Raw genomic sequence first — 22,779 nt, 5'->3', positions numbered from 1 at the left:
TTCATTCATGTTTGGTCTTAAGGTTAGGGGTTTGTTTGCGTCAGCCAATATCACCACAGGAAACTTTGCACTGAATTTTATTGGCATATAGGTGTTCAATAAAACAAGAGAGACAGAACTGAAGTATTGAATTACTCTAGCAGCTCAGGCAGCTGTATTCAGACAATTACGGAGAGTTAGTATGCAAGTATACTGCAGATATTCTGCAGAAAGCCAGTGATTCGGCTGACAGGTGCTGATAGCGAGCTATTTTCTACTCAGGCATTTGCTCACACAACAAGCCCAGAGAACCAGGCAGTGCGATACCAAATTGCTGCAATTTTGTCATTAGGCTACACAAGTACAATGCTGCGTCAACGTCTTCCTACTGCACATAAAGAGATTTTTTTTATTAATGCTAATAATAGGAATGAAGTATGAACCAATAAGGCATTGCAATCTGCTGGAATGTCTTCCTACAACCAGAAAACCTCTTTAAATATCACTTCCTATCTAACCACAGGCTCCCCCACAGTCTTTGAACATGCTGTCGAGAGCACATTCGCTAAATCCCATTCGTGTCATCCAATCTTTTTCATCTCTTAGGCTGACGTCTTGCCTCACTGTAGACCCCAGTTGTCAGAAAATAGTTCAGCCTTAAAGCTCACTCTTCAAAAGCTCCACTTTTGAAGCGAAACCCATCACTCTCCACTTTTAGGGATAATAGACTGAGTTGAGGAGAGTGATGGAGCCCTAATGAGTAACTAAAGGCATCTGACCATCTTCAAACTGGTGGTTTAGTCAATGATGTGATGGGTACAGCGCGGACGGGCCTCCTCCATTATGATCGGTGGATCGCCCAGTAGTAAATCTTCGTCTCCAAGAGCGGAGCTCAGTTCTGAGTTCACAAAGTTGGGAATATTGAAATGCGCCAGGAGCGCTGCCTCTCGTTCCTCCCTGGTCTCCATACCCATGCTTTGGACGACAAGGCCGACCGCTTCCACCTGCCCTCTTGAGTCGCCGCTGCCCATACGTCCGTGGGCGGCACCGCCAGCGTTGCTCGTTGCCCGGCCTCCATCTCGCTCTTCTTCATTAATATAACAGTGAAAAAGAGACCGGGACTCCTCCAGCAGTGGGCGGGAGAGACCCGTTCGGGTGTCCGCCTCACGTTGGCGTCCCAGACCCTCGGCGCAGCTGGTAAGACGCATCCGTTTTTCGTAAGGCTCCGCGGCCCTGTGGGATTGAGAGGAATATTGAACTCAAAGCTTCATCAGCAAAGTTTAAAGAGCTTTATTTCCCTTTTCTAATATAGAGGTGGAATGAGCAACGGTGCTTCTGGAGAGTGGGAGTACCCTCATCTTAAATTCAATAATCCCTGTGTGTGTGTGTGTGTGTGTGTGTGTGTGTGAGAGCGCACTTTCCTCTTTTCAATGATCTGGAGTGTAAGAGGTTTCTGCTGGCTGTGTTAATGGATGACTCACATCTATAGAGCAGTTTAATTAAAAGAGCTCTAAACAGACTCTGAGTCCGACCCATGAGCTTCCTCACTGCTCCATTAGACCAGAGGATGGGGACTAATAGTGCTTTACTATTATAACCAAGTGTAATTATATGCAATAAACAATAAACGCCTGCAAAATTATTTGTCCAATATATTTGAGTGTAAAAAGAGGGCATTATTGGACATTAATTTGCTTTTAAAGGAATAGTTCACTTTCAAATAAAAATTTCCTGATAATTTACTCACCCCCATGTCATCCAAGATGTCCATGTCCTTCTTTCTTCAGTCGAAAAGAAATTAAGGTTTTTAATGAAAACATTCCAGGATTATTCTCCTTATAGTGGACTTCAATGGCCTCCAAACGGTTGAAGGTCAAAATAACAATTTTAGTGCAGCTTCAAAGGGCTTTAAACGATACCAGACGAGGAATAAGGGTCTTATCTAGCGAAACGATCGGTCATTTTCTAAAAAAAAAAAAAAAAAATAGAAATGTATATGCTTTATAGGTACAAATGATCGTATCACAAGTGCTTCCACCAGATTCTTCAAAAAGCTTACACTAAATGTCCTACGCCGCGTTCGTTCCCTAAGTTGAATAAGGAAGGCCTATAAAACATATACATTTTGATTTTTTTTTTTTTAGAAAATGACCGATCGTTTCGCTAGATAAGACCCTTATTCCTCGTCTGGTATCATTTAAAGCCCTTTGAAGCTGCACTGAAACTGTAATTTTGACTTTCAACCGTTTGGAGGCCATTGAAGTCCACTGTAAGGAGAATAATCCTGGAATGTTTTCATCAAAAACCCTAATTTCTTTTCGACTGAAGAAAGAAGGACATGGACATCTTGGATGACATGGGGGTGAGTAAATTATCAGGAAATTTTTATTTGAAAGTGGACTAATCATTAAATGAATTCTGGTTAGCTACCAGAACACAGACAGAGTTAATTGTTGTTTGTGTATGTGCATGCATATGGGTACATTTGTGCGCATTAATAAACATGAGCATGCACCAATGGAAGAATAGATTGGATTAAAATTGCATGAAATAAAATGGCTGTATGTTTGAGTTTATCGAGGATAAAGTTGCCAGACTTCATGCTAATTGGGCCAAGATTGCAGATCGTTGTTGGTTTAATCAAAGTTTCTGAAAAGATTCTTTGTTGGTCTAAAGGAGTGCAACATCGGAGACACTGACCTAGCAGAGAGCTAATGAGAGCGAGGGAGGCCGCAAACACGCACAAACACACACACACGGCTCTCTGAAGCAAAGGATAATGAGGCAGCTAGGTGGCCAAAGCGCAGGCAGCGGGAAACAGAAAAACCATGCTGAAACGCTGACTCGCTCTAGTACATCGTGCTTGTGGTGCAGATGTGAGAGAGATTATTCCACTGGGAATTTGTACTGCATTGACATTTGTTTGTTCTGTTCTGTCCTTGCCACAGCTGATTCACAAAGCTTGTATTTCACAGTTTAGTGCTTAAAGATACTTACTCTGGGTGTGGAGCTCCTGTTTTGGTCAGAAGAGTCAGAACAAAAAACATAAATATGACAAAAACTGCAAGACCCACCCAGAAGCCGATCACAATGGAATCTGCAGGAGGAAACAAAGCCGAGGCGTGTAAAAATGAGATGGAAATGCTAAAATACAAATGTTAATACAAATAATAAAATAATAAATAAAATTATATATATATATATATACAGTATACGCTTTATAAAATATATATACACACATACATACATACTGTGTGTGTGTGTATATATATATATATATATACATATATATATATATATATATATATGTGTGTGTGTGTGTATATATTTATTTATATATATATATATATATATATATATATACACACAGTGTGTGTGTATATATATATATATATATATGCTATATATTAACATTACATTATTTTATGTCTGTCACTGTATGCTGGAAAAACTTTTGTTACTCATTATTTGCCATTTTTGTTTCTAAGCATAGCCTATATCTTATCCTTGTTTCATAATTAACAAAAAGATGACAAAAAAAAAACAGGATAAAACACATCAAGCTATAATGGACTTAAAGCTGCAGAGAAACAGACTTACATCGATGTGCTTTGAGTCCTTCAAAAGACACGGGCTCTTCGTCGTCGTAGTATTCGTAGCTCCATTCATAATTATGATTTGGCATACTAGTACTGTTTAAAAACTGGAACCTCGGCATCCTAAATCACAGGTCAGAATTGATAATAACAGCTCTTCGGGAAAGAAACATTGCAGTTCCTCACAGCAGTCAGTGTGCGGTCCGCGCGAGCGCAGCAATTATCTATTGCATCCAGAGCTGAGAACAAAACCAGCTGTTTTAACACCGATACTGACAATGAGTTCATCCTTATCCTGCGAACCTCTCGCGTCTCCGTGCTCCAAGACAAAAATGAGGTATAGGTGGGCGTTCTGTAAGTATCACCCCTATTCTGTGGTCTCGAGAGAATCTAATGAATATATGATGAGATCACGCATTTCTCTCATCCATGAGCTCGCGTGTGAATGGAGAGATTTCACGCGCCTCGGGGGGCATCCGAGAGCGGTTCTTTCTTTCTTTCTTTCTTTCTAGTCACATACCTTAGTCTTTTTAACAGTAAGAAATAAAAATCTACTTACATTTCCACCATTGTTGTCTTTTTTGAGTGCTTTGGCAACAATTTTTAAAGAAATACAAAACAAATCATGCAAAAAGAAAAAGCTAATATAAATATCAAATCAGTGTTTTGGGCAATATAAACTACAGATTAATTCACAAATTACAGGGCTCGACAATAAGGACTGCCCGATGGACCTGGGCCAGTGTGAACGACGCTCGGGGCAGTTGACGGAACTGTCACTTGCACGATCGGGCCAGTGCTGTAGGGTGTGCGTTACATATCGTCTATGATATCGTAATTCTTGATATTACACGAAGAGCGCCATTTTTATCTAAATATAAGCATGATTACAAATGTGATATTGATTTAATACAACATACAGTTTATTAAACAAGCAGTTTATATTGTGACTTACATTTTAGTCACCAAATCGCTTGTTTCGCTCTATTTCGCCAACGAAAATAGTTCCAAACAAAGTGCACAGAATTGTTTTGCGTCTCTAAGCAACACTTCCTGAATGAATCGGTTGAATCTCAATGACTCGCTCATTAACAGTGATTCGCTGCCACCTCCTGGCGGGTTTAATTTCGCATTTAAAGTATCTTTTCGTTTTATAAATAATTTCAAATAACAATATTTAACGTTTTATATTTTCAACATTTCAAAACATTATTTATGCATCTGTAACTGCTCTTGACTGATAAACTTTAATAAAGTTTAATCTATAGTTATATAGTTTTACATTAGATTACAATTTCTGTACCTGAAAATCTCCTGTTTAAGCCTACATAACCTGAAAAGCACAGTTTATTTCATTTATGTTTATTCTGTTGTATTTATTTGTGCTATTATTTGTAATTTGATTATTTGTTCCTATTTTATTACTTACTGTTTACTTGTCTAACAATATTTAACATTTAATTGAGTTAATCTAGTAGATTTTGGTGTCATAACCTTATTTATTAAGGTTACATGTCTCAAAAACAATAACTAGGCTTATTTTATAGGCCTATTTTCTTTTCTTTTCTTTTACTTTATTTTATTATTAATATTATTGTGGGACCAATGAAAATTTTGGCAGAGCAAGTAAAAATTTGAACCACTGGCCTGAACGGGCATAAAATTACAACACTTTTTACAACATTTAAAAATATAGGTTCCAAAAGAGTTTTCACTATGATGCCAAAGTAGAACCATATTTGGTTCCCCAAAGAACCTTTCATTGGACAGTTGCAAAAAGAACCACATTTTTTTTTTAATGTGAAGAACATTTTAATTATCTAAAGAACCTGTGTGCTGTTCCTGCATCAATTATTGATTGAAAATGCAAGGTGACCCTGTTTTATGTTGCTGAGACAAGAACATAGAGAATACTGCACCCTGTTCAGGAAACTGTCAGGCATATTTGTGCATTAGTGCAGCAGGCAGACTGATGCTTAATGAGAATCCTGGGACTGGAGCTCTGGGACTTGTCTCACAGTAATTGAGACAAATGTTCTTTATGATGCATGCTAATTAAAGCAGAGTCTACAGTCTCATCTAAAGGTCAGAGGTCAGACATTTAGTTTTGTTTAATAAACTGCACCCAATAATCAATAATGGTTACAATTTACAAAAATCACAAATATTCACATCTCACATTATTATTATTGTTGATGTTGAATACATTATTTTAATTACGCTACATTAAATATAGTTCTCATCTTGCTTTTGACACAGTTAACCACCAAATCCTCCTGTCAACCCTCATGACAATGGGCATCAACCGCACTCCAGTGGTTCAAGTTTTACCTCTCAGGTATGGCCTGAGAGGGTCTTGGAGGGTGTCAGGTGTCTAAGTCGTAACAGCTACTGGGGTGCCTCAGGGCTCAGTGCTTGGACCACTTTTCTTCTCCATCTACATGACATCGCTAGGATCTATCGTTCAGAAACGAGGCTTTTCCTATCACTGCTATGCTGATGACACACAACTCTATACCTCTCATTCCAGCCAGATGATCCGACGGTAGCTGCTCGCATCTACCATTTTTGACAAACATTTCTGACTGGTTGAAGGATCACCACCTTCAACTCAAGCTTGCAAAGACAGAAGTGCTTGTGATCTCGGCCAACCCAGCACTTCATCACAACTTCTCCATTCAGCTATAGTTTTGCCAAAACTCCTTCCAGGACAGCCAGGAACAGATTTTGAATGATGATCAGTTAAACTTCACAGACCACTTTGCTAGAACTGCCTGGTCCTGCAGATTTGCCTTATACAACATTAGGAAGATCAGGCCTTTCCTTCTGTCTGAGCATGCTACACAACTCCTTGTCCAATCTCTTGTTCTATCCAGACTGGACTATTGTAATGCTCTTTTGGCAGGCCTTCCAGCATGTACTGGCAAACCTCTGCAACTAATAAATAATGTGGCAGTGAGAGTGGTCTTTAACGAGCCGAAGAAAGCGCATGTCACACCTCTCTTCATAAATCTGCACTGGTTGCCACTTGCATCAAATTGAAGGCACTGATATTTGCCTACAGATTGACCATTGGCTCTGCACCCTCATACCTAAACTCACTACTTCAGACTTATGTGCCCTCAAGAATCCTGCGTTCTTCAAGTGAACAGTGCCTTGTGGTTCCATCCCAAAGAGGCACAAAATCACTTTCACAGACCTTTACCTGGACTGTTCCCTGCTTGTGGAATGACTTGCCTAACTCCACCCGAGCAGCTGAATCTTTATCCACTTTCAAGAAATGGCTAAAGACACATCTTTTCGTCAACACTTGACCTGTTAATACTGCCACATACTATTCTATTATATTTCTTTTCTATTTTTTTTTTGTTTGTTTAAAAAAAAAAACGTGTAGCCTACTGTGCTAGACTAACTGGGAGTCAACTTGCACATTGTTATTTGTGAGTCACTTTGGATAAAAGCCTCTGCTAAATGATTAAATGTAAATAATACAGCCCAGGCTCATTAAAAAACGTACCTGTGTCAACGTTTTTGCAAAACGCAACATACGTTGCGTCGTGCACGTTGCGCGACAGTTTCAAAGTGAAATGTCTAGTGAGTGGCGCTAAAATCGTGTCTCCAGAACAGATGAACGTGAATATGACAATGTTTTATAGAGTACCTCAGGGATGATGTGTTTTTGTAGGCCAACCCCGAAGTTAGCGGGGTTCTCTCGATCGAAAGACTATGCATTTTTCCCACAGACTTTTGGAAAATCGCAAAAAATAAGCTCTGTGTTTAACAAAGGGTTATGACACTGACACGTTTTGTCTATCAAGATAATCTTTACAAGTTAACACAACATTTATACATTTCGAAGCCTAAATAAAGTCGTTAGATATAAAAAGCTAGGCTATAAACGGACTACAGCACAGCATGGTCGCGGACCAACGTAACCACCACTAAGCTTCCTCAAACTTTATTAAAAAAACAACTTTATTTAAAAAAACATGCTCGCTGATTATGATCTGCGCTGTGTATGAATACTTATCCACTTTTTCATGAGAAATGCTGTCCAAATGTCCTGTTTGTCATGATGACGTCTAAAGTCCCCGACAAAGGAAGTAGTCCCTTTTAGCAATTTGTTAGGAAACGCTGTTTTTAAGACACAATAAAGGTTTTAAAAAAATCACAAGCAGGTTATAACTGGTGTGTTTTATGTCATAGATCAAAACGTGAAAATATTTAGAGGCTTTGTTAACCACAGACTTTATTTCAGGCGATTTAGCAAAAACCCATTCAAAAAACCCATAGACTTTAGTGCGATGGAACCGGAAGTCCTAAAATGCTAACTTGCTTCCGGGTTGTCCAGTGAGTGGCGCCAAAAGCTTAATGCTCCGTCACGTTTAATAACGTACACCTACACTAAACCCTAAACCTACCCGATAGTGTTAACAAAAGCAAATGTGACCTAAAAACACAATCGTAACCATGGTATTTTAGCTTGTATTTGAACTCTTGTCTTTGAGCTCTTTTACCGTGACTCGTCTTTCACGGAATTCGTACCTGAACTCTTCGCATCGCAAATACAATTCTGTACCAGCTGAGCAGCAGAGAAAGCTTGTCAGTAAAGCTGAACATCTGGAGCTGGGTAAGTGATCCAAACTCCAAAGTATATTCGTTTGCAAATCATACACTATGGTAAAAAGTGTTTTGAGGTCATAACATTATTGTACAAGGAGCCACGTAAAAACAAGTCTTAATTAATCCATAGTCTGGTCCTGTAATCATAATTGTGTGAAAACGATTAAAAGTGCTTGCTGTTTTACTGCCTCTAGTGTTCATTTCTGTTAGAAACTGCAGTGATATGTACGTATTTTGCGTTTTGCAAAAATGTTGACAAAGCCCAAATAACCTCCATTGTTCTTCAATTATTATTTTGATACTTCATTAAGAATTTTTGAAATATATAAATAAAGTTCACACTTAGAGCTGAAAGTTGCAGACGTGTAAATCAGGCCACCATGTATTAAAAATTATTTATTTCAACATTTTTTGCAAAAGCATGACAGTGTGAGAATAAAGGTTACATTTGTTAGAAAAATGTAGATAATGAATAGACATCTAAAATAGTATACAATCTGTGATTATTTCAATTCAGATATAAAAGTTTCAACAACACACAAATTTTTAGTAGGCCTATATGGATTTTTTTTTTTTTTTTTTTTTCAAAGCTCCAGACTTTAATTCAGTGAAAATGTCGGTATTGATACCACAGTGTGCAGACAGTGAAAGGATGTTCCAGTCCTTCCTCTTAGATGACATCAGCAGCATAATATCTTTGAAATATAAAACAAAACATGATTGTGAGGATCTTATCTGACATGTAGCACAATAATAAAGGATCATCACACTGCTGCTAGTATCTAGACTATCATGGTCTACTAACAGTGCAGAACGGTGCACTCAGTTTCCTCAATCTCTGTGATAGATAGCTTTGACTAAATGTAGATTTGTGCATGAACAGTGCATTTCTATTAGACTAACTTTCATTCCAGGCTGTGAATGTTCTGTAAAGAATCATAGAGATAAATAAGAGCCAATGAAACATTACTTTTACAGTGCACTTGTGATTGGTTGTTTCAACTCACCATTGTCAACTGTCATTTTTATGTTTGCTGGCAGATCTGCAGCACCAGCAATCCTGCTAATATTCCATAGTGTTTATACACTGAAACTGAATTCTAAAAAAACACAGCAAGAGTTCAATAGGGAGTCAGTAAGAATATTTTCTCGCAGTTAAGACAGTTTGCTCTTTGATTTCCTATTTGGCCTGCAGCATTCTTGGTAAAACAAAGCCATCAAGCAGTTGCTTGTTCAAGAGATGTTCTTAAGTTTCCTCTGACCCATTTTTTTGTTCTGGTAAATCTTTACATTTTTCCTGTCATCATTCCTTTTATGTGTCTGTTTAATTATATATTCCTTCACTTTATGCAGTGGCAATCATAGCCAATTTAGTTCTATTCAGTTCGATTGTCATAAGTACCAAAGAAAGAAGGTGGTTAATTAGGCTTTTAGAAATGTGATGCCTGGATAACATTAATAGAGAGTGTGCCACTGTACCGTATTCCCTTGATTTCCAGTATTCCGGAGAATTTCATACGATTCATATGTTTCGTCTGAAATGGAAACAAGCCATAAAAAACAGTTACATTTTTGGCAATACATGTATTTTGCTAAAATGTAAGGCATAGAATTTTATCCATTGGGAATTGTACAAATTGTATAGGACTGGATCATAAAAACGAAGTGTCACATGCCAGAATCGAGCCAGACCAAAACTTAGTTTGCTAAAACAGCGTCTAAATAGTTTTGACTATTGGTTAATAATATCCGTAATTTTTTATTACACAGACTTCTGGAATGCTCGATTCTGATTGGTCAAAATCGTGGCATTGAGAGGTCAGATATTTCTGTTGTCCATGGCAATAATGTTTGTCAGACCATCTATCTGGTACTTCGTATCTCGTATCACACTTCGTATGATCGTATCACATCAGATAGACTCGCAATCTCAGATCTTATTGAAAATGACCTCAGAAGACTTGTTGGCTAAATGCACTCACCAGTAGTTAAGAATAACATGGTAACTTACTGTACGAATAGTAGTCGAACGTAAAGTTATTGTAGTCATAGTCTGGTGTTGGTATCATGTCTTCATCCTCTTCATTGACAAATGCAGTACCTGAGAGGATTTGACAAAATCATTTCTCTTTCATTGATTTTGATGGGAAATGTCTATTGAAAGAGCTTTAATTCTTTGCAATGCCTTTCTGATTCTTTTGAATGAATCTTACAACAATAAGCATATATGTAAGGGATAATGTACAATTAAACATTCTTTATAGCAAAATGAACCCTGTCAGTAGATTGTTTGAATGAGGCCAGTGTTATTTTAGTATCATTGAGATACTATTATAATTTTTAATCATATTTTGATTAATAAAATGATTTTATTTATTTTTGTTTTCAGTTTATTTTTAAAGTTTTTTTTTTTTTTTAATGTCTATAAAATTGTAGTTTTTGTTATTTTAGTACATCAAGTTAAACTAATTAAAAAAAAATGTCAAGTAAATAGCTGACATGAACGTTTACATTTAAGGTTTTTTTTTATTATTATTTATTTCAGTTAACGTGTAAAGTGTTTTATGGTTTTAGTTTTAGTTAACTTTAATAACCCTGAATGGGGCAAAGATAAATTATAAAGTTTAGGTCATTATTAAAATATATATATACATATATATATTAGACAGCTCTCTTAGAAATTTTAGCTTTAAATGAAGAATACTAAGAGTGACCAATCAAGTACTCAGAGAACCATGAAATTAAAATAATAAATACATCTTTGAATTTGAATTATGTTATTGTCAATGTAACTTTATTAATTAAAACTATTTGGGTGTTGGGTAACTATTATTCATTTTGTTGATAACATCTTTAACTTCAGCCAAGAATGGAAAATGTATGATTTCTCTGTTCTGGGCATGTGTTCAAGTGATGCTATTATTCATTCCAAAGAATGATCAGTGAGAGAATAAGAGTCAGATAACAAAACAGATAGAGGATTGATGTTCCAGGGCAACAGCCTGTAGAGTCTGTAATTTATAGGTCACCCACAAGATAAAAAACAGATTCTGTCCAGAATTGGCTTTTTGGTCACACTTTAGATTAGGGTCCAGTTCTCACTATTAACTAATTATTAACTACAACTTTAAACTCCTAATTTATTAATAGTTAGTAAGGTAGATGTTAAGTTTAGGTATTGGGTAGGATTATGGGATGTAGACTCCAACATGTCCTCCAACCAATACGCCCATATAGGTCGTTTGTCACCTCCCTGAAATATGACCCATAGGTGTAGTTGTTAATAAAAAATGAGTTTTGCTAAATGGAAATAGGACAAATTGCGGGTAAGGGTCCGTGTAAAAAGTCCACACATTGCATTTAAATGAACACGCATTTTGATTGGTAATGACAGTCATACGTCATTTCATGACGACAGAAGTAACACAACACTGTCATTATTTTTACGCCAGCTAGATGGCACATGACTTTAAAACGTAAATATAGGTCGTAATAAGGTGCTTGAAAAAACGACCTATAGGGTCATTTTTTGGAGGAGGACAGTCTCGACCTTCCTAATTGTATGGACTTTTCTGTGGTAATGAACATTTGTGTCCTTCTAATTTTCTTTCTTTCATTTATTGATGCTTTTCCATTTTATTTATTCAGGAAAAGATAGGGATAGTTCACCCCCCAAAAAAATCCTGTTATCATTTAGTTCCAAAGTATGAAAAAAAAATACTAAGTCAATGGGGCCCATCAACTGTTTGTACCGACATTCTTCAAAATATCTTCTTTTGTGTTCAACAGAAGAAAGAAATTCATACAGGTTTGGAACAACTTGATGAGTAAATCATGACCAAATTTTCATTTTTGGGTGAACTATCCCTTTAAGCATGCCAATGCAAGTCCATTGTGTCAAATTCCATCATTCTCAACAGTGATATTACTTTTTTATTTAAAAAGGATTCTATTTCTTTGTATTTCAAGCTATAGCAATACTTTGCTCGAACAATCTGTCAGTAATTTCATTACTGAAAAGGACTACATTATTCCTGGAAGGACACCTCAGTGGAACCGGCCTTCACACATGGTCCCATAGAAGAGACCTCTTTACAATGTCTGTCCCACCAGAAACAAATGAGACTGGCCTTGGCAAACTCTATTGCTCACTTTTACCTACATTTTACAACAGGCAGAAACACGATATAGATGTGCTCTAACCTAAAAGAAGATTAAACAATGATTTTTTCCCCGATATCCTTTTCTCCATCTCCCCCTCCCTCTCTCCCTCCCTCTTTTGTTATTAAGACACACTACCTTGGGCTATAGTTTGTTGAGTGTAAGATGAAGCCAGTGAGGATATGTTTCTTCATGTTTTCTTGGTTATATCAGAGGCCAGTACACTGTCATTGCAGAACCTCTGTTAACACCTTTTAAAGGAATAGTTCAACCAAAAAACTGTCATCATTTACTCACCCTCATGTCGCTCCAAATTCACCTTTCACTTTTATTTTATATTTTATTTTATATACAAAACTTCTCCCAGAAAGTCATACAGGAATAATGAAAAAACAATGACAATTGTGGGGGGAACTATTCCTTTAAATATCATGTTTGTTATGCTCGGGCACTGCTGTTGAGTGCTGTTGGCATATTGGCTTCAGTTCTGATGTGCCAAGAACAGGGTTCAAGCATTCTCAAATCCTTTGTAATTCTTAAGGATGAAGATAATGTCCGCAATATTGCGGTGGAAATTCCCCGCAAATGCTATGTGAACAATGCCAGTCATTTCCCCCTCCACAGATAAGGCCCAATGCTGGCTCATTTGTTACCCCTCCGATGGACCTACTTTTTTTTTATCACATCAGAAGCAACTGTAGAATAGAATTGCACTTATAAATAAAAATGTTTACTTTTTTATGTATGGGGTACTGTTCAAAGTTTGGAGTCAGTAACATTTTTTTATGTTTTTGAAAAAGTCTCTGCTCACCAAGGCTGCATTTATTTGATCAAAAATACAGTAAAAAAAAACAAAAAACAAAAAAACAGTAAAATTATGAAATATTATTAATTGATTTCTATCTTAATATATTTTGAAATGTAATATATTCCTGTAATGGCCATTCCTCCAGTCTTAAGTGTCACATGATCTTTCAGAAATCATTTGGTGCTCAAGAAACATTTCTTTTTATTACCAATGTAAACAGTTGTGCTGCTTAATATTTTTGAGGGAATCATGATACAGTTTTTCAGGATCCTTGAATAGAATGAATTGAAAGTTCAAAACAACAGCATTTATTTGAAATATACATTTTTTGTAACAAAATCAAAGTCACTTTTGACCAGACTTTTGACGGATAGTAGTCATCAATTTTAGTTCCTATATGTGATAATAGAACATTTCTTAGGCATGACTGAAAGGAAGTCTCTGCTCACCACATGTTTTCAGATCACCCTGTCACATTTTGTTCCTCAAATTGCTAAGAGAAACAGTAAAACAGCATAAAAGCATCCTGACATTTCTTCGGTAGCCTACTTTTCTGCTAAGTAAACCCAAGTAGGCTTAAGGCAAATCCATTTAGAAAGGAAAACAAATCAAGCTGAAGAGCTACAAAGGGAAAGACGTATTTTGCTCTGCAGAAGAAATGTAGAGACAAAATGGCATCCTATAATATGCATGAATGTCTGTGACAGGTTAAGGGGGGCAGTTTTGTACTTACCCCAGTTCAGGGGCAGCAGTAAAGCCCCAGTCAACCAGAAAAAGAGCAGCCGTGTGAACATGCTGGAGGAGACAGGAGAACTGAGTGCTGTGTATCTTACTATCTATGTTTATGAGCATGTGCTGAAGTGAAAGGGTGGGAGACAAGACTAGGAAGGGCTTGAAAACGGTTACGGGAAACTCCTGAGTGACAGCACAAGTATTGTTAGACAGGTCATTCATTTTTTGCATAACATAACAATTGCATAACATTTCAGGCTAAAAGTATTAACCTATTTAATTTATTCTCTTTGCTATTTTCCCTTAAAGTATGAAGAGCATATTTTCAAATTCTTTATAGATGAGTTAAGGTTAATATTTTCCATTGCTTCAGTTTTTATGTTCTTTATTGTTATAGTCTTGAGAGTTTTTGTACCACTAAAAGAATATGAAGCTATGAGGTTTGCATACTGACAAATCCATACATGCTCTAGACATTTATCAGCAGTTTCATCTTGACATGTTTTGCTTGATTTAAATGAGATTTCACTTTTATGGACTGAGCGTTACTGTCTTAACACAAACATTAGAATCACCCATTGGAATGAAAATAAAAGATTCTGGGAAGGTGAGAAGGCTCTACTCAGGTGGCTTTTTATCAAATGTATTAGTTTGTAAAGATTGTTTTCACAATCTCACAAATGATACCCACTTCTAAGGCCATTTCTGTTTTCCTGTTTTTCTTTTATATTCTATTTTTAAAAGGATTTTCTTACATTTTTATTGTAAGAAGATAGGATGATTTTTTTTATTCTCATTTTATCCTCATCTCTTTCTCTAATACAACTGTACTATATTGTTCAAATGTTTGTATTTTCAAATAATCTAAATGCAATCTATTTGCTTTTCAAGTTTCATAGCTGTGAACAGTTACACAGTGAACCTGTTAGCAAACTTTATCCGAGAAACTATTACGGGACAAGTTCTGACAAATATCCTGAAGTCACCACTTTCACTTGCCAACCATGACTTCAGTTTGTGATAGATTTCATTTAAATACTGCAAACAACCAAAACCAGCATGTTGACTGATCAGGTTTCATATGGTGAGTCCACAAAGAGACTCTCACCAAGAAATCATCACAAAGAGACTGTGTCTGCTCTCCGAATTAGTAAATACTAATACTAAGTAAAAAAAAACAAAAAAAACATTTAAGGGTAAAAATTTAATTGATGTTCAACAAATAAAAAACAAATATAATATAGATAAACAAATGATAAAGCTTGGGTTGCTGAATATTAGATCCCTTTCTTCAAAAGCACTTATTGTAAATGATATGATCACAGATTATAACCTAGATGTGCTGTGTTTGACAGAAACCTGGCTAAAACCAGATTTAAATTCTGTGTACTACATTTAGCCAAGGTTGAAAAACCAACTTCCTGTTACAAATATGGTAGAGCTATCACTTCTACTACTAAAGATCTTCCTGATCAGTTTAATCTCTTCAACATACCAGATAGCTTAGAAGAACTCGATGTTGCAACAGAAACTATTGACTCTCTCTTTTCCATTGCTCCTTTGTGATATAAGGAGATTAAGAAAAATAGTCCAACACCGTGGTACATAGAGCACACTGGGGGCCCTAAAGAGAGCAGCCAGAAAAATGGAGTGCAGCTGGAAGAAAATAAAACTAGAAGTTTTTCGCATTTTGTGGAAAGAAAGCATTATTGCATACAGAAAGGCCTTAAAAACTGCTAGATCTGCTTATTTTTCGACTGTCTTGGAAGAAAACAAACACAACCCTAGGTATTTGATACAGTGGCTAAATTAACGAGAAATAAAGCTTCAACTTCTGATGTTTCCAAACAGCACAGCAGCAATGACTTTATGAACTTCTTTACTTGCAAGATTGATTAAATTAGAGAGACTATGCAACTGTCTACTACAGTATCGCGTCAGACGGTGCATTGTAGTATCCCTGAGGAAAAATTCCATTCATCCATTGCTATAGGAGAGGAAGAATTGTCTGAACTTGTTAAATCATCTAAATCGACAACATGTATGTTAGGCCCTGTACCGACTAAGCTATTGAAAGAGATGCTTCCAGAGGTCATAGGTCCTCTTCTTAATATCGTTAATTCATCTTTGTCACTAGGATAACTATACCAACAACTTTTAAGCTGGCTATTATTAAACCTCTTATTAAAAAAACACAACTTGATCCTAGAGAATTAGTCAATTACAGGCCAATCTACCTTTTCTGTCAAAAATACTAGAAAAGACAGTATCCTCATGACTATGTTCTTTTTTTTTTTAGAAAAAAAATGGTATCTGTGAGGATTTCCAGTCAGGATTTAGACCGTACCATAGTACTGAGACTGCTTTCATTAGAGTTACAAATGATTTGCTCTTATCATCAGATCGTGGTTGTATCTCTTTATTAGTGTTGCTGGATCTTAGTGCTGCATTTGACATATCGACCACAACATTCTTTTGAATAGACTCGAAAATTATGTTGGCATTAGTGGAATTGCATTGGCATGGTTCAAATCATACTTATCTGACCGTTATCAGTTTGTAGCAGTAAACAAAGAGATGTCATACCGATCACAAGTTCAGTATGGAGTACCGCAAGGATCAATACTAGGATTGTTGCTTTTCACTCTGTACATGCTACCCTTTGGAGATATCATTAGGAAGCATGGCGTTAGTTTTCACTGTTACGCTGATGATACTCAGCTCTATATTTCTTCGCGCCCTGATGAAACTTACCAATTCACAAAATTAACGGAATGCATAGCTAATATAAAAAATTCGATAGCTAGTAATTTCCTACTACTAAATTCAGAAAAAAAGAGTGATTCTAAATATTGGATCAAAAACCTCTGCACGTAATAAGCTAGAATACTGTCTAACACTTGATGGCTGCTCTGTTGAGTCTTTGTTGTCGTCAACTTGGGTGTGCTCTAGCATTTGTGAAACCGCTTTCCTCCATCTTAAAAATATATCTAAATTACAACCCAGGTGAAAAAAGTATACTTCTATAATGTACTTAAACTGCTGTACTTAAAGGATTAGTCCACTTTTAAATAAACTTTTCCTGATAATTTACTCACCCCCATGTCATCCAAGATGTTCATGTCTTTCTTTCTTCAGTCGAAAAGAAATGAAGGTTTTTGATGAAAACATTCCAGGATTATTCTCCTTATAGTGGACTTCAATGGTCTCCAAACGGTTGAAGGTCAAAATTACAATTTCAGTGCAGCTTTAAAGGGCTTTAAACGATACCAGACAAGGAATAAGGGTCTTATCTAGCGAAACGATCAGTAATTTTCGAAAAAAAAAATGTAAATGTATATGCTTTATATAAACAAATATTCGCCTTCTAAGTGCTTCCGCCAAAACCGCATTTCCGTATTCTCCAAAAAGTTTACGCTGTATGTCCTACGCCTTCCCTATTCTACTTACGGAACGAACGCAGCGCCAGTTAAATTTTTTCCGTAAGTTGAATAGGGTAGGCGTAGGACATACTGTGTAAACGTTTGAAGAATTATTATTCAAAGTATTATTATTCACCTATTATTCAACAGTATTACTGATCTGCCTGCATTGACACCATTGTATGCGAACTGAACTTAGCTGGACGATGACATCACTGTCTTCTCCAGAGCTGCTGTGTAGTAGATAAATTAACTAAATTAATAACTAATGGTTTTTACAATGGAAATGAATCAATACTGAACTTACTTAAGCTGGACAATGACACTGTTTTCTTCTAGAGCTGCTGTACAGCCAAAACAAACTTTGTTACATTATTTTCCTGTTATCACTGTAAAACTGCTTTGAAGCAATCTACATTGTAAAAAGTACTATATAAATAATGGTGACTTTACTTGACTTTGTTATAAGTGCGTTAGTGCCAAGGACAGGATTCTGTTATGCAAGGAATTCAAAAACAATGCTAAATGTGCTAATGAAAAATAATCAGGTGAAGTCAAATTCTAAAGTGTCTTATAGGATTATAGGCCCTCAAGCATAACAGTCTGGTGCACACAAAATCAAGGCCTGTGTTGGTTGTCAAGGAAGAATCTTTCCACAAGATGGCGCTAAATACTACAATTTCTTGCAGAACCAGCTAAAACAGCCTCAGTAGTTTTTTCCTCAAGCTTCCCCAAATGATTTAACGAGACAATATAACTAGTCAAACTAATTTAATTAATGTATGTCTTTGTTTTATTAAATAATGATCTAAGTAATAGTTTTAGGCTACTGCTTTTGTTTCTTAGGCAGTCATAAAACTTGATAATGTGGGGCAAAAATACTGAAGTGTTAAACTAGTATATTTGAGAGATGCGTTTTTAAATATGCAAAACCCAGGTGCAGTTTTGGGGAGCACTTTACTACTACAAATATATTAATATATAATATTAGCATTAGCAGGCTGTTTAGTAGAACTGGCGACGCCCGATTAGCACTCTTACGAGTCATTTGCTTTCAATAAATCAGTCACCGGTTATCAAAATTATCTGAACCGATTCGAGAAGATTCATTCTTACGATTCGATTGCTTTAAACGAATCGACTTCACGGCTTATCAAAACGGTCTGATTAATTTCGGTCGTATACCGATTTGTTTGTTCTTGCTTCGTAAAATTCGGTGTGTGAACCTGCAATCTGCAAATGCGTTTGCCAGTTTCCAGCCATGAAAAAGTTCCTACAACACCTGCAAGCACGTGCAGCTTGAAGTACTGCAGGTAAAAACATTTCCCAGTCACAAAAAAAATCAAAACACGAACAGTAGACGAAAGCACTAGAAATAGAAAGGCGTTCCCTTACCATGGCACCGTGCAGGCCTACCTTGTAAATATAGTTGTTAATGAACGTGGTAATCATTTAGTATACACACACAGCATTGGTAATGTAATTTTAGTCAAATTACAGCAGGTTATTTTTTTAATATTCAGTATTTATACAGAATATTAAGTTGTGTTGCAGTAACTAACTGCTAGCTGTCATACTTGTTTTAGCTTAAAAAAAATGTTGTACCTTGCCCATCACTGTCCAAGTGGCAATTGTTCTGTTTTCTGAAGTAGCTTTGAAGTACTTAAACTGTATGAATAATAATGCATTCGCTTGAATACTATGCCTTGACATAGTAAACCAGTGCTGTTGTGCCAAGTTGTCAACCAAGATTACTTAAACTAAACTCATTGCAGGGCCCATAAACTGCTGGTTTAGAAAACCGCATCAGATTTTGCTGTTAAAAACTTGAATGCTGACACTTCTCATTTGCAGACCATTAATTTTCCTATTTGATAGTATGTTGCCTGTTAAGCAGTCAGTGTATTTATAACATCTCTCAAAAGCAAATGGTGGTCCTGTACTATGAAAGATAAACATGTATTTAATGATGTGGAAATATGCTCATATATCTTATCCTCCATTTTACATAGATATACAAAGACAGAAGTATAAAAAAAATACATGAATCATATGAAATGTCCTAGTGTCACCACCATCAGGTCATTAGTGCAAGTGGTGCTCACTGCAACAGAGCCATATGACGCCCAGCTTACCCTCTCTGGACGTCACGGGTGGAGTTCGTTCAAGTCCAGCTCCACCTCTGTGAACCCTAATGGGTGGAGCTTGACCTACAATTTGCCAACTTGTACTACATCCTAAAAGTATGCACTCTTTTTGTGAAGAAAAAATACATTTGAGCAGAAGAGTAGGCAAGCTTTGGGACATACTATCACATCATAAAATTGTTTCTTTAACGGACGCTCTGTCGCGTAGTTCTGTCATCATAAATAGGCCTGTCAATCATCTTGTCAATCATCCTCCACATTTCATTTAATTTATTGTCCTACCATATTGAAGAGAAAAGTAAGCAGCACATTGATCTGCCAGTCGTGGGTCTTTCATGTGGAGAACTCTCCTCATATTTTTGCAGTATGATGCATTTAAAAGTTTATGGCCAAACTGATCTTTATAAAAGTTCACATTGTTGTTGCAGATGAAATATAACACAGATAAGATTAAATATTTTTTATCAGGTTAAATGTTGATTATTAGTCACTCAAACCCCTTTATTTATACCTTTCTACTTAACCATCGGTCACAAACATCCACCATGTTTGTAGTTATTTAACACTTTAACACATAAACCTCCTCCAAACGCAATGGATTGTGGGCAATATTAGTCGTTAAAGTGTGCGCAGATCCACGCTTCGAAAAATCTACCGGAAATAGTAGACCATCCGGGGACTTTTGGCATGCTCTTTTCAACATATTATGCTTTGGGACACATTACATACTATTTAGGATGGATAGTATTCACATTGGGACTCAGGGAGAGATAGGGTTATAGGTAGGGTTAGGGTGTGGCTGGACCTCAAGCTTCACCTATTTGCTCTGCAGTGAGCAGCCTCTCCCATGAGTGACACTTCTGTCTGCAGAACTGACTCCGCCCTCTCAGACTGACTCCGCCCTCTCAGCAAATCAGAACTCTCCATTGAGTTCATGCCTTATATAGATACCTTACTGAGGAGAAAGTATTTAGCTACAATTATTTCTTAGTAATTTACCATTTGATAACTAGTTTGTTTTCATTCATTTAATAGTTTATTTAACAAATGACTTTAATTCATTACCACCTTGTGGTTTTATATTAATGCTTAATTCTGTAGTACAGAGGTCACAGGTTAGTGGACAACTGTCCATATTAAATCTTTCCAGATCACAAATCATTTTTCATAATTAATATATTTATAAACAGTCTCTAATGTGGACAAAAAAGAATTAAAAGAGTACTTGGACTGTATCTCCTCTCTGTGCTTGTTGATGTCCTCCTCCAGCAGCCCCCCCTAGTGTCTTATGGAAACATATGGACAAGCTCAACAGCTGTGGGGTTCAGCCCTACTGGACCCTTGAGATTAATTACTGCTTGGTACCACCAATGCATCACTTCCCATGGAAGTAGCCATGGAAACCCTTCTTGCCAGCTTGCTGGTTTTGGTAGTAGAATTGTATAAATGATGTTTTTATACTATTGGCTTTATTATTCATTTGTTCAGTGACATTGTTCACTAAGCATTTTGGTACCACAAATAGTAGCAGATCTGTATTTGTTTTTCTGTATGTGATGTTGATAACTGAAGATTTTATAACTAAAATAAAAACTATTTAGTTTTATCTCTCAGTAAAATTTGTTTTAAGATGGTAGCTGTGTTTTAGAACATGTTTGTCTGGTTTAAGCCCAGACTAAAATGCATGTTTGGGCGGTTTTAACTGGAAGGAACATGCACATGACATATCTCAAAATATCTCAGTGCCATTGTTTTATCACAAGATGCTAATGGTTTTGTTTTTTTCTAAGACACATTTATAAAAATTACTTAAATATACTAATTTAACTAAGGCCTAGTCCTGGCTTAATCTAAGCCCAGTCTGTGAAATCAAGCCATTAGCTGTTTTCTAGCTGGTCTGAGAAGGCTTTTTTAAAGTGTATGGGATACTTGTTATTTTGTACAGTCTGTAAACTTGTCAAATAAATTAAAATCAAATCAAAATCAAGGTCATTGTCTGGTCTAAGGCAATTTTTGGAACAAGTTTGATGGTCAACCAGCTACTGGAGCAACTAATAACCAGCTAAGGACCAGTTTAGACCAGCTAGAAACCAGCTTCCGTGTTTTAAAAAACAGCTACTAGTTTAACTTTAAGCTGGATTTTACATCAGTTTACTGCTTTTACAAACCTATAACAGGAGTGATTTGTCTGAGACAGTGTTATTTTAATATTAGACATACTTTTATAGGTTTGAATGAGCTTTTCAAATTTTCCATTTTCATTTTAAGTTAAAGTTTTAGAAATTTTGTTGTCTTTCTATTAGTTTTAAATGTCAATATAATTTTTAATAATTTTATTTCCGATTTAGTTATTTTTGTACTATTCATCAAAGTAAGCTAAATGGAAAAAGAGAAATCTTGTTATGACAACTAGTTAAAATAAAATAACTAGTTTTTTTATATAATTATTTCAGTTAAGGTTTATTTTAAGTATGGTTTTGGTTAACTATAATAACCCTGATCTGAGATGAAGCACGCCTGGGGCTCATATACAGCTATAGACTGGCTGATTAGGAAGAGCCTGGTAACACCTTCTCATTTCTGTTTGGGGTGTGAGGAATGCATTGACACCTCTTGACACAGTCCTAACCAGGTGAAACGTTTCTATACTGCCATGGCAACACACCCTACTTGGCTTATAGCCAATCAGTAGCTTCTACTGTCACCAGTCTGTCAGACTGCTTATGTTTCAGGCCACATGCGGTTTAACACACGCAGCACCTGCTTGAGTTTTGCTGTGTTCTTACAGCTCCCTCAGTACACCGTATTTGGACCAATTGAGTTTTTCTTGTTGCTTGCTTTATTTCAGTGCGTAAACCACACATGGACTGTGGTTGTAATTAAATATTTATGGTTCATTTACAATAGTATTTAATTATTAAATTAATAAAGAACATCTTCATATTCAATTAAATTTTAATTCAATATATAATTAATTTAACATTTTTAGGCCCTTTCTAGGTTGGCTTGAATAAAAGAATAATCTATTGAGAATCTATTTAGGGACTGAAAATACACATTTTTGGAGTCAATTTATTGCTTATTGTGTGATAGACTGATATGTCAGCCAGGCCAATTAATTGGTAGATATTTAAGCAGAAAACTGTGGCCATTTTGATGAATAATTCTGATTAATTTAAGAATGGCAAGAGGTCGACCGATAGTGGATTTTACAGATAACGATAACTAGTTTGGACCACGCTGGCCAATAACCGATTAATCAATTGATAGTTTTTAAAATGGATACTGAATGAACAAACATAAGACATAAA

The 22,779-nt window shown here is 36.2% G+C and overlaps 1 protein-coding gene across 1 annotated transcript; it reads right to left on the bottom strand.

Annotated features, from left to right (window-relative positions):
• Nucleotides 1–61: 61 nt before the first annotated feature.
• mrap2a (melanocortin 2 receptor accessory protein 2a) lies at nucleotides 62–4,645 on the bottom strand. The gene is made up of 3 exons (XM_051865842.1): nucleotides 3,580–4,645; nucleotides 2,977–3,076; nucleotides 62–1,212 (listed from the first exon to the last, which is right to left on the bottom strand). Exons 1-3 carry the CDS (start codon nucleotides 3,695–3,697, stop codon nucleotides 777–779), a joined length of 654 nt encoding a protein of 217 aa, XP_051721802.1. The 5' UTR covers nucleotides 3,698–4,645; the 3' UTR covers nucleotides 62–776.
• Nucleotides 4,646–22,779: the final 18,134 nt, after the last annotated feature.

The sequence above is a fragment of the Ctenopharyngodon idella genome, chromosome 16 (assembly GCF_019924925.1).
Source record: "Ctenopharyngodon idella isolate HZGC_01 chromosome 16, HZGC01, whole genome shotgun sequence".
NCBI lineage: Eukaryota > Metazoa > Chordata > Actinopteri > Cypriniformes > Xenocyprididae > Ctenopharyngodon > Ctenopharyngodon idella.
The sequence above is the reverse complement of the archived record's forward strand: the minus strand, read 5'-3'. Positions and strand labels throughout refer to the sequence as shown.

Coding starts and splice junctions, on each gene's coding strand:
- mrap2a (XM_051865842.1), bottom strand. CDS start 3,697: ATGCCGAGGTTCCAGTTTTTAAACAGTACTAGTATGCCAAATCATAAT. Junction 3,077..3,579: donor AGGACTCAAAGCACATCGAT/GTAAGTCTGTTT, acceptor TTCCTCCTGCAG/ATTCCATTGTGATCGGCTTC. Junction 1,213..2,976: donor ACAGGAGCTCCACACCCAGA/GTAAGTATCTTT, acceptor TCAATCCCACAG/GGCCGCGGAGCCTTACGAAA.